This window comes from Ranitomeya variabilis, chromosome 2 (assembly GCF_051348905.1).
Source record: "Ranitomeya variabilis isolate aRanVar5 chromosome 2, aRanVar5.hap1, whole genome shotgun sequence".
Taxonomy (NCBI): Eukaryota; Metazoa; Chordata; class Amphibia; order Anura; family Dendrobatidae; genus Ranitomeya; species Ranitomeya variabilis.
Window position 1 is genome coordinate 972186257 of NC_135233.1, and position 13667 is coordinate 972199923.

The window sequence follows — 13667 nt, forward strand, 5'->3', positions numbered from 1 at the left end:
TATAAAGTACAGAAGAAAAATGCACAAATTACAGAACAATTCTGCTTAACTGTAGTGTCTAAAAACTACATGGTACAAAATAAAAATATCATTTCATGCAATAAAACCTCAACAATACACTGCACTGATGTAGTGCCGGTCAGCACAGGGCGACACAATAGTGACAATAGTGTTTGTAACGTGCAACTTCACATTCAATCACTTAAAGCTTAACTCCACATGTAAAACTACTTTTTTTGTAACCCAAAAATGATAAAATATACTGCCTCAAATGCAGTTCTGTATTTAACCCTAAAGATCCCACATTTTTTGTTCTGTGGCCTCCTTCTTCCTAGCTTCAGGAACCACTTGTTTCAGCGACAATACTTAACAGCATAAATTGAAGTAAATGCAAAATCTCCGAGGCCCCCAAATATCATGGGTCTTTAATAATATTGGTATTCTCATATGGGCCAAAAGGAACATTTGGGCGCACTGGCTCCAGGGCATGGTTGAGAATACCACCCTTGCACCCACTATAATTACACCTCTAACCACACGGTTATATATGCAATAAACACATTGGGTCTCATGTATCAGACCTGTTTTGATCATAGACTCACATCTTAATTTTTATGCTCAATATGGAAAATTGAAATTGTCACTAAAGAAGACTGACAATTTTTAAGGAAAGTCGAAGAATATATGTGGATGCCAAGGGTTGTCAGCTGCAGTATTTCCTATCCAAACTACTGAATGTTGTCAATTAGACAAAATCCCAGGATCACTAACATTTAGAAAAATCAAACTGTGGGGACAAGTTGCTGTTTTGACTGAGGCTAGACTTTGACTCTCTAAGGCAAGATGTACTGTAACCACAAGAACAACATTGATGATTATTACCGGTATATGGCGTTAAAGAATATTATTGCATTAATTCTCAATTACATTCAATGTGTGGTTAGTTAGGAGTGGACAGCTAAGGGTAGTGTTAGACTGGGGTTCCAAGGGCCCACCAGTAACATTTACTATGTGGGTCCACTATTTTGCACATGCAAATATTACATTACTGTCATTCACAAATTTACCTCTGCTTGTTATATAATACAGTGGGTAGTTTGTTATTGAACAAGTCTATTGTACCATCTACTAAACATATAGCTGGACTCAGTTGGAACGCAACCAAGAAGTGCGTTCCGACCACCAGAAGTGACGTGCCTCAGTGCCCAGAAATGAAAGGGATCGTCCGGCAGGTCACATACTGAAATAGGCTGGGAAAATTGCAAGGTATAGGTAGAGGGTTCCATTCAACTGTGACGACATATGGCAGGTAACTCATGTACTGAGCCACATGAAACAGACGACTACATAACACTCCCCTGATGAATACAGATGAGGAAACACGTTTGGAGTAGTCCTTGGCTTTTTATCTACTAAATAAGGATGGTAGATGGACATTAGAACTATGCTCGCCCTCCTATTAATTTGAGGACCCATCTGAAACATTTGCCAGTGCCTAAAGGATTTTGGTGAGACCTCTCCTGTATTTTTATTCTCTATTATAAGGTGTATAGCTGCATGTGATCTTCACATGGATTGATATCAGGCACATTGAGTTTACAATATTTTAAGCCTATATCTGGACAAGCACAAAGTGCATGCGGTTTTGTGACCTTTACGCACTAACAATCTTGAGTTATGAGATACCCAGCTCTGTTTTGTGATTTTATATATAGTGTGTGTCTTTGTTATTGATTGTATTGTTGTTTGAGCTATTTTTTATATGTCATTAAATGCTAAGTTTTAATAATAGTTCAGCCACTTTGCTGTAGCCTAAGTTTTGGAAATCTTGGGGTCATAAAAAAAAAAAAAAAACTCCTTTAGTTTTGAAAAAACCATTGTCTCTGTTTCTAGTGAGTTGGAACATCACTCCTGCACAAGGACCCACTGGGGTTCACCTGCTCCTCCTTGGACCAGTCTGGGTCAGGCTAAGGGATCCATAACAAGGAGTGTGTGAGAGTCACTAGCTCACCACCAGGAAATCTGCCATGAGTGTGACTTGTCAGATTGCCTCTCCATGGCCCTCTCACAAGTGTTTCCAGTGGTTAAGTGCCCTAGGCCCCAGTGTCTAGTTTCTTATGTCGATCACATGAACTTTACAATCCTTTGATGGCTACTCTGTTCTCTATGATCAGACATAACCACTTCCTACTTTGATGATATCACAGGACCAGAAGATACAAAGCTACATTTGGGAGGTGTAGGTCAGATCATGGGTCCATCAAAGGGGACTCATGGTAGAAAAACATTCTAAGGGTCTAGTGCATGACATGGGATTTGGCATGTGACGTTTGCTTCATATTCATGAAGAATGAGGCATGAGAAAACATCACCACTACTTTCAACACAAGCAATTTCATATGCGAGAACTAATGGGTTAATTAATGTTATTCATCAATTAATATGGTTGATATAGACATGCAGGGGCAAACACAACATTGATGCAAGAGGTAAGGGGGCCCAATTCCACCTCCAAAGCAACCCCAGCTTGCATCTAGACCTATAAAAACCCATATATTGTTCTTGACAGGGGCCCTCTTCTCTCTGTCGCCTGCACATACTGTAGCTACCTACTTCCTACAGCATTATATCCCATCATCAGTGGTAGTCTTTAATAAAAGATTTGGGTAGGTTATAGTCTACAACTGCCATTTTGTTCAGCTGCATGAGACCATCCATAACACTTTAGAATACATAACTGATAATAAAAGGGTTATCTTGCTCCTTAAGTAAAAAAATCACTGATCCCCTGCTGTTCTTATTCCAACACTTCTCAGTCCCTGCCATCCTCTGTACATTCCTGCTCCATCCAGATGGTCATATTCAACCAATCACTTTGCTGCAGTGATGACCAACACATCACAATTACGGCCAATAATTGGCTACAGTGGTCACACCTGTCCTGACCGGGCAGACGGTAGAGGGCTAGTCCTCACCGGGCAGACGGTAGAGGGCTAGTCTCAGAATTTCCTGCTCTGCTAGAACAGATATGGCCACTGTAGCCAAACAAAGGCAAATACAGGCACATGTAGGTCTGGACTATTATTAGGTATTAAGTATTAGAAAAGAAATGGGGGAGGGATTGGTGAATTGTATTTTATTTTTTTAAAGCCTCAGTTGTGGCATGAAAGTAACTTGATTTGATACTGACTCCATGTGTACCTGTACAGCAAAATGAGAGCAGTTTATACATTGTCCAAAGAAGAATGTTTTATTAATGATTTTTGCATTTTACATGGTCCACAATGGCAATGCAGACCGAACGCTAGAGATCTGGCATGTGGTTGTATGTATAGTAATCAGGGCGGTTAACATTGTGTTCGTGCTGACTGGAGCTGGAAATGTCACATTTTCATATTATTTTCACTCCTTTACTGCAACGTGGCATCTACTTTGGTTGCGGTTTTATTTGTGTGTTGTTCTGTTTGTTGTCAGGGTAGAGTTGTCCCCGTTGGTGTACAGCAGGAAACATATCAAACTGCATTTAAACATGAGCCAAGTATACTGTAAATGATCTCAGACTTATTTTCAGACCTCTCATATTGCACGGCTATAAATGCTTCAGCTCTCTTGTAATTCAGTGGTCCTGACACCACTACATTTCCTTAGTATTTCAACCTTCAAAACCTGAACTGCTCACAATCCATGCAACGTGCTGTAAAAAACTAACCCGGTATTAAAAGTAAAGTAATAAAGTTAGAAAATGGAGTATCAAATGTTTCATTACAAGTTGTTTAATTCATTAATGACAGATGCAATCTAACAGGATTTATTTCACAAGTCATAATGACATTACTTTCTCTAGTCTATGGCTAAAACCCACCTTCCATAAGCGACCTATATAATATCAATCCTCAGTGTAGCCTCGCTACCTAGTACTCAACTCTACAATCTAATTCTGATATCATAAATTATTCACCTGCAAATCCCCATCAGATGATTAAAACGTTGCTTTGGCTCCAACTCATGCAATGCATTTATAGCATTCTTTACGGTCCTATCTCCTTCCATGTAAATGTACCCATTGGCCCTTGACTTAGGAAATAGATGCCCTTGATGGTTCCCAACAGTTAATACTTCACAATGGAGATTTCGTCATACTCTTGAGCTATTAGCTGCAAAATTCAGGGCTCGTAAAATAGACATTCATTGGGTTGAGCCTAGAAACTCCTATTGTGACGTCACAAAGGCATTTGCCTCCACTTGTCACCAGTTCCTATTAGCTGTATGGAAAGGGCCACTCTGAAGCGAACCTGATGCACTACGTTGTGCCTAGTGCTTGGCCTTCCCTTTTGTCCACATTAGAATACACTTTTCCATATGTCCTGTTATGGAATACTGAGAAGATATCATCTAGTAAGGATCCTCATTTCTTGGTGAAAGTTGAGAGCATTGGAAAAGAGTATGTCTTTCCCAAGATGACCTGTCCTATCTGACCATACACAGACAATACACTATACAATACTTCATTTTCATTGTGGTGGTGGTGCTGCTGGGAAATGTAACACTTAATATCAGATTCTTACAGCTGAAGTAGGAATGGTCCAAGGTGGAGACCCCCTTCAATATCATGCATTGCCTCCTCAGATCCTGCTTAACAAAGTGAACTGTATTAGTTTGGATAAAATGCTATACCTCTCTGAGATTTGTCCAAACGCAAAGGAGCACTAGATCATGAATACGGTAGATTATTTTATATAGATCTACAGTACCAAAAAGTGTTAATATTAAGATATATTTATATCCATCTCCATGCTAATTAAAAAACCCTGGTTTCCAGTAACTGCACTTTCAAAATGTGAGCCATTCTTCATCTGCCCAAAGTAAAACATGTCTGCAAATGAGCAGGCGTACTGCAAGACCACAATGAGGGAGTAAGCCCATAGACCCGCCGTAAGTGCAAAGAGTAGCTCTTGTAGATACAAGAGACTTTGATCAATAATGCCTTTAAAATGGGTTTATTCAAAAAGTTACAAATAAAGTTTAGTCTGTCGATATAAATATTATAATATAATGATTCAAAAAGTATTATGGATTTTTAGGACGTCATCTGCATTATGTGACTATGCTTTATAACTGATATTTTCAATGCTTCATCAGTCCCGCATTTCCAACGTAATATACAATATATTGCAGATAGTCCCTGCTCTCCAACTGTAGCTAATGAATAATATTTCACTGTTGGAAGGTCAGGATAGACAAATAGTATATATTTTTTTAATCATATCAAACATTATAAGTAACAACAATGCATAAATGTGGGTTCCAGTATATATCATACAGAAACGGATTTCTTAATCACCCTCCAATTTTGAGATATTTTCAGTAACCCACTTGAGAAAATACCTAATTTTGTAGATAAAATACTCCCTTTGATAGTGTCAGAGAAATTGTTACATTGTATTATAAAAAAGCCTGAAATTATCAGTTACAATTAGTTAAAAAAATAGTGCTTAATACAATAAACAATAAAATCTAATATGCATTAAAAATAACAGGAAATTTTAAAAAAAAGATTGTAGTCACATTGTTAAAAAAAAAAAAAATAACGGTGGTAGTTAGTACCAAAACTGGTCAATGTTGTAGTGTCTCACGATTATTGAACATAATGCTACTTGGAAGAATGTTTTTTTCCCCATCTATAAGCTATACAGTAATATACTGAAGAACAACTCTAAACATAATGTTTGTGCTTCGGCAAAAAAAAAAAAAAAGAAAAAAAATCACACACACAAAAAAAAGAGAACATCCTAGGTAGCATGGCATAAAAACAATCTACTTGTTATTCTATTTCCAGCACATTTTTCTGTAAAATTACAATGATTTGTAAAGCTTATGTTAAAAGGGTTAAATGCATTAGGTTCTACAGTTATAAATAAAGTATACTGCCCGATGTTGTGTATGATGATCTGCTTGTAACTAATCACCTAGCATCCTAAATAAGTTAGACCATGTACAGGTCTGACTCTGGGTGGCCTCCTACAGCTCCGACACAGGTTGTTGTAGATAATCTCCCAGCCTTGGTGTAGTGGTGATACAATAAAGAAACTCTATACAAGAACAAGTATATCTCTTTCTGACAATGATCTGTTGAATTACGGCTGTAGGCCATTCGGCAGAACAACTTTTTTTTATGAGGCTCATCATATATTTCCACAAGAGAAAACATAAAGCTAGGTTATCAGAAAGAGAAGAAATCAGGACCAGGTCAGCCTGAGAACCAGCGTCTACAGCCAGGTGAGGTAGGTGTCACTTTTGTTCAATACGCATTCCACATCATTCAGGCTCGGAATCAAATCTTCAGACTCAAGTGTTCCCAGGTCAACGTTTGTCCCCGGAAGAGCATCAAGAAAGTCTGGAAAACGTGTCTGTGGATTCAGGTTCAATGTTGGCTGTGCCAGAATTTCACCTGTAGATAGAAATGAGCAATTTATTATAAAAATAACTGGGAATAACTTTTGTAGAACTTTAAACATGTACTATGTAAAGTACTCAGCAGGGAGAAGAAACTCATGTATAATGATGTACAGACCCACAGACTTTCTATCTGGACATGGACATTGATGCGTGAATGCTCATGTAGGAGATCAGTGCTTCTACAGTCTTTTGAACAATCAAGGAGGTCTCAGGACCCTAACCTATCACTGATCTACAGGACGTTAAAGTGCTACAACATACAATAAAACTTTTGAACACTTTAATGTGGCTTTCTGGGATCGTCAATTGATTGCCTTTCATCAGCATAGATAATTAATATATGATCTGTGACTGTCTCTCCCATCAATCAACAGCTCAGTCTTGTTCACATGAATGGATTAAAGGGAACCTGTCATGCATCCCAACACGGTTAGGTTATGTTCACAAGTCCAGTAATCATTCGATAAGACTGATTGCTGCTGGATCCGTTCTAAGAAAACTGATTTCAACTTGATCCGTTTTTTTGCTTCCTGGATCCGTTTCAAATAGATAATTACTTGAAAGTTTACATGTCCAGTAATATATCTACTATATAATTGTCTAAGGGTCACTTCCGTCTTTCTGTCTGTCTGTCTTTCTGTCTGTAACGGAAATCCCAAGTCGCGGATTGGCAAAACAGCCACAACCAATCAGCGACGGGCACAGTCCGGCGGCAAAATGGCGGCTCCTTACTCCCCGCAGTCAGTGCCCGCTCCATACTCCCCGCAGTCAGCGCTCACACAGGGTTAATGGCAGCATTAGCGGACCACATTATGCCGCTGCGTAACGCACTCCGTTAACGCTGCTATTAACCCTATGTGACCAACTTTTTACTATTGATGCTGCCTATGCAACATCAATAGTAAAAAGATCTAATGTTAAAAATAATTTAAAAAAATAAAAAAGTTATATACTCACCGTCCGTTGGCCCATCGGATCAGGAACAGGCCTTTCCCGCTCCTCGCGACGCTCCGGTGACCGCTCCATGCATTGCGGTCTCGTGAGATGATGACGTAGTGGTGTTGCGATGTCATCATCTCGCGAGACCGCAATGCACTCTTGGGACCGGAGCGCGAGGAGCATCGGTAAACGCTTCACCTGCATCCGGGGGCCAACAGAAGGTGAGTATATAACTTTTTTTAATTTAATTCTTTTTTTAACAGGGATATGATGCCCACATTGCTATATACTATGTGGGCTGTGCAATATACTACATGGGCTGTGCAATATACTACGTGGGCTGTGCAATGTACTACGTGGGCTGTGCAATGTACTACGTGAGCTGTGCAATGTACTACGTGGGCTGTGCAATGTACTGCGTGGGCTTTGCTATATACTACGTGGCTGTGCAATATACTACGTGGCTGTGCAATATACTACTTGGGCTGTGCTATATACTATGTGGCTGTGCTATATACTACGTGGGCTGTGCTATATACTATGTGGCTGTGCTATATACTACGTGGGCTGTGCTATATACTACGTGGGCTGTGTTATACACTATGTGGACTGTTATATACTACGTGGCCTGTGTTATACACTACGTGGGTTGTGTTATACACTACGTGGGCTGTGTTATATACTGCGTGTGTGGGCTGTTATATACTACATGATCTGTGTTATATGCTATGTGGGCTGTTATAAACTAAGTGGCTGTGTTATATGCTATGTGGGCTGTTATACACTCCGAGGGCTTTGCTATATACTACATGGCTGTGCTATATACTCCGTGGGCTGTGTTATATACTACATGGCTGTGCTATATACTCCTTGGGCTGTGCTATATACTACGTGGCTGTGCAATATACTACGTGGCTGTGCTATGTACTAAGTGGCTGTGCTATGTACTACGTGGGCTGTTATATACTATGTGGCTGTGCTATATACTACGTGGCCGGCCGCGAACAATCAGCGACAGGCACAGACCGGCCGCAAATTGGCTCGGGATTTGAACCACGGTTCGCTAATTGGTCGCGGCCGGCCGAATCCTGTGTATAAATTGCATTATTCTAAAATCTTCATAAATAAACTACATACATATTCTAGAATACCCTATGCGTTAGAATCGGGCTACCATCTAGTGTTACATATTTATCTTTCCACCTCCAGTAAGCAAAAAATGAATCCTTTTCAAATGGGAGAAAAATGGATGGCTATTTAACAAATCCATTTTCTACAGACTTCATTGTTAAAAAATGGATGGCTAATTAACAGATCCTTTTTCCATAGACTTTTTTTCAAGCAGACAAAAAAAGTTGCAACTGGACAACTTTTTTGGCAACGGATTGCTTCTGGATCAGTTCTAAAAGATGACTAGTGGACATGTCAGTTTAGCCATAACCTGCATATATGGGGTTAATCTGCAGATTCATAGGCACTTGGACCGACAGGCGGCTCTGCATTGATATGTCAGAGATGGCCGTTAGCTAATGTGCCAACTCATGGTTACAGCCGCCACTCACTATGTACTGAAGCCACATCGGTCGCACCCCTATGACTGAAAGCCAGAGGCTGCCGGGAGGAATAAAGTTCATTTCCTCCCAGTAAACGTCTTTTCATTATACCAGCCAAGCAGCTATAGAACGCTAGTAACCTGCAAACTAGCCCCAAATCTGCTGGTTAAAATGGGAAAATGGATACCAATGTTCCATAGGAAAAGGCGCACAAGAAGAACATCCGTATATAAAAGGTATTATACTGTATGTAACAGAGTCAACAAGAAGAAATATAGTCCAACACAATACACAAATGCAATCCCAACTCTACTATGTCCAATATTTTTACATAAAAATAGAAGAAAAAACCTCCAGCTAATTAAGAGGAAGAAAGAGATCTGTAGGAATAATAAGATGTGGGTGACAAGAATAGGACAAGATGTGCATTGCCGCAGATACTTTAGCCTGGAACTCGGTGTAAGTGTAGTATAATTATACTTGTGCAGTTCTTTGCAAGTTTCTTTACATAATGAAAATAATTATGAAGTTCTAACCCAGCAAAGTGCCAGAAAAAACAAGACAGACCTGGGGGGCATTTCTGTCTGACAGGGCTCCATTGTTACCACTATTCCTATAAGCTACCTTTTGTGAAGAATTGCAGTTGAGTTAGAAGTGTAGAAAGCTCATTTTTTTAACAGAATATAGTACTAAAATGTAAATGCCCTTCAAATGGGGCAGCAATCTACAGGACGGGCATTTGTAAGAACACCCAATCCCAATCACAGGCTCGTGTAGGCATGCCACGATCAGTCACTGAACGAGCAACACACATTTGTTAGCTGATTGGATTGTTTATGCACAATCAGTGCCTGTACATCTGCGAAAACTGAGATATGCTGCTGTCAATATGCCTGCTCTGTGGGGATTGAGCAATTGTCCATTCAGGTCAAACTTATCAACCAAATCTTAGTTGATCCAGAGTAAGGCTTTTCTCCAGTTCGCCAAAAAAGTGGAAAAACAAAACCTTAATGACATATGCATGCGGTGTCATGCTCTAAGAGCCAGATGGCACACGGTGAGATAGATGGGAAGGGGAGCACTGCCACTAGGGAAAGCTTTGAGGGACAACCCATGAAACTTGCCCTGCGCAACCCTCAGCTCCTTGGCGTCCCTAGATGGGTACTTTTATCCCGTGTGGCGATCACGTTCCTATACCTATCTTGCTCTGAGCACGGCCCTGGCTAGTGCGTGAGGCAGCAGGAACACTAGTCTTGCTTTATATTACAGACACAAAGGGAAACAGACAACAGTAAAAGAAAACAGCAATCGCTCAACGCGCACCCAGTCTATGGAATGGTACAAAAAGGGAAAGGAAGGGAGAGGCAAACCAAAAAGGGAGATAAAAAGACACCAGACAAACTTCCAGCACTCTCTGGAGATAACTCCTAAACGACTCCTCTTTCCACAGCGCACAGCTCCAAAGCAAATCCAAGATATGGCAAGCTATCACTGGCAAGTACCAAAGCTAAGAGGTGACTAATTATACCAGAGGGGAGTGGAGAAATCAGAACAGCTGAGATAACTCAGGATATAAGGTTTTAGGAGACAGCAGGAGAGTTTAACTCTTGCAACCAACAAACAAGAAAAATCTGCATAGCAAACTGGAAAGCAAGGCAGGTCCAAGCAGTGCAGGCGTGCTTGTAGCCAATGCCGCCATCTTCTGACTATTGAAATAGAGGAAACCATATTCTGTCGTGGTACCCCCATGACGTGTGTTGTGTCGGGCAGTACAGCCACTTGTTTATATGGATTGTGGCAAAGCATTTGTATGCCAGGCAGCCATGGGAGGGCAGTGGTTACTAATCCCCACTTTCATATATAGATCGCTGTTTGCCTCACTGCCTGGGTTATTGTGAGGCATATCTAATTGATAATTTTCTTTTTTTCAAATCAATAAATAAAATCGCTATTTGATGAAAAAAAAAAAAATTTGTGTTTACCTGTATCCATTTCTTCCATATTATTAAGGAAATCGTCAGGTGTTGTTGGTATGCTATAACACCCCAGGCCAAGCCCGCTGTCTGTGCTCTGTTCTCTTGAGTGGTATGGTCCACTATGGAGGAAAGCAGATTGAATGGAAATTAGCAAATACGTATTATATTCTATATCTAGGCCATATCTTCTTTGTAACGATCAACTTACCTGCTGAGGAAAGGGTCTGATCCATTGTTTGTTATGGATCTTATGTCCTGGGTCATGGAAGGGGGGCTTACTGTGTTTTGCACAGGGGCAATGTTTTCAGACTCCATTGGAATTTGTCGGCACAAAGCAGCTTCCTGGATAAAAAAAATTAAAATTCAGGACACGTGTGCAACGGTGCATAAGATCTAGGCTTCTCATGTGCAAAGATTTATATAGATGATGAAATGATCACAAGCTCAGACGAAACTTCATTCAGACTGCTGTGTAGGTTACATATTATAATTAGGTTACACATGTTTACAGAAGTTACCGAGCCTCGTACAGGTGATTGGATTGCTTTAGGCCAGGATACTATATTTTAGTCAGACAAAAAAAATCCAAATGTATTAATTCAACAGCACACAAGTAAAGTGCCATAATAAGTTTCCATTTGTCCCAAAAACCTGGAAACAATGGGTGGGTGAAGCACAGAGGTGGTGCATCATCATCTCTTATACTTTGACAGACACATGAGTAATGGAGAGGGCGTCATAAAGGAAAGCATGGGAGTATCCGAGCACGTGCCCTGCGCTCACGTTATCTCAGTCTACCTATTTATGCTCCATTCATTAACATCATTATTCCACCCAGTTTTCTAGGCAGTACGTTAATTATATTCTTTAATTGCAACCTTTCAGCATAATATATCTTTATATAGTTTATGTGAAAGAAAGTTACAATAAAAAAATTAGTTCCTTTTTTTGGGGGGGAGGGGTGGACAATGAAGGTAACAATTAGTGATGAGCGAATATACTCGTTACTCGAGATTTCACGAGCACGCTCGGGTGTCCTCTGAGTATTTTTTAATGCTCGGAGATTTAGTTTTTATTGCCGCAGCTGAATGATTTACATCTGTTAGCCAGCTTAATTACATGTGGGGATTCCCTAGCAACCAGGCAACCCCCACATGTACTTATGCTGGCTAACAGATGTAAATCATTCAGCTGAGGCGCAGAAAACTAAATCTTCGAGCACTAAAAAATACTTGGAGGACACCCATGCGTGCTCGAGAAATCTCGAGTAACGAGTATATTCGCTCATCACTAGTAAGTAACAATCAAAACTGAAGGGGTAACCCAATTTATGAATTTTTTCGATTTTTATTCTTTTTCTTGATGATCCAGAGTTGATCTACCATCAATGCTCATCAATGCCAATCAGTGGCTACAGCAGTTGCCTGCCATACTACCAGCATCACCGCTTAGTAAAGGAAGCCATGATGCCAGAAATACGGCACGACTGCTGCAGTGGTCACATGCTAGATGCATGTAAACAGTTGGTTCACGAAAAATCAAAAATGTCTTCAGAGCAGAACTTTGTATATAAAAATTGGGACTAAAACAATTCAGATTTATTCATAGACTGTTGGAATCATCACAACATGGGTGAGCAGCAGTGCCACACACGTGCCATATTCAGCCGCTAGATCAGTGGAGTACCGCAGCCCCTTCAGACAACACTGATGGCTTATCCAAAGGACACGGCAAGTGTTTTAATACCAGAAAAGCCTTTTATATTACTAAAATGTTTCATTCTCTACTCCTGTTCTTAAGGTACCGTCACATTAAGCGACGCTGCAGCGATAGCGACAGCGATGCCGATCGCTGCAGCGTCGCTGTTTGGTCGCTGGAGAGCTGTCACACAGACCGCTCTCCAGCGACCAACGATGCCGAGGTCCCCGGGTAACCAGGGTAAGCATCGGGTTGCTAAGCGCAGGGCCGCGCTTAGTTACCCGATGTTTACCCTGGTTACCAGCGTAAAAGTTAAAAAAACAAACAGCACATACTCACCAGCGCGTCCCCCAGCGTTTGCTTCCTGACACTGACTGAGCTCCGGCCCTAACAGCACAGCGGTGACGTCACCGCTGTGCTTTCACTTTCAGTTTAGGGCCGGCGCTCAGTCAGTGTCAGGAAGCAGAGGCTGGGGGACGCGCTGGTGAGTATGTGCTGTTTGTTTTTTTAACTTTTACGCTGGTAACCAGGGTAAACATCGGGTTACTAAGCGCGGCCCTGCGCTTAGTAACCCGATGTTTACCCTGGTTACCAGTGTAAAATATCGCCGGTATCCTTGCTTTTGCTGTCAAACACGGCGATACACGGCGACCTAGCGACCAAATATAGTGCAGACCTTCTAGCAGCGACCAGCAATTTCACAGCGGGATCCAGATCGCTGCTGCGTGTCAAATACAGCGATATCGCTATCCAGGTCGCTGCAACGTCACGGATCGCTGGCGATATCGCCTAGTGTGACGGTACCTTAACCGAAGAAACTAATTAGTAAAATGTAAAGTTTTGCATCTCTTATCTAATCAACCTCACAAGAGAGTCATTGCTGTATAAGACACAAATAGACGAAATTAGCGCTTTAGGGCATATGCACACTGAGCCTTTTGGAGCGGGTCCACGTCATAAGACACCTGAAAAATGGTTCACAAAATGCTTGAAAGACTCTTTCTATTCATTTCCATGGGAAAATAATTTTGTTTTCTTATATCCA

The 13667-nt window shown here is 40.9% G+C and overlaps 1 protein-coding gene across 1 annotated transcript in view; it reads right to left on the reverse strand.

The window, feature by feature from the left end:
* Positions 1-214: 214 nt before the first annotated feature.
* WWTR1 (WW domain containing transcription regulator 1) overlaps positions 215-13667 on the reverse strand; it is a 110787-nt gene continuing 97334 nt past the window's right edge. The window contains exons 4-6 of the mRNA XM_077290845.1: positions 11133-11266; positions 10931-11043; positions 215-6448 (exon numbers count right to left, since the gene is read on the reverse strand). Coding sequence (XP_077146960.1) covers positions 6267-6448; positions 10931-11043; positions 11133-11266 — 429 coding nt within the window. The 3' untranslated portion in view covers positions 215-6266. The remainder of the gene's footprint in view (positions 6449-10930; positions 11044-11132; positions 11267-13667) is intronic.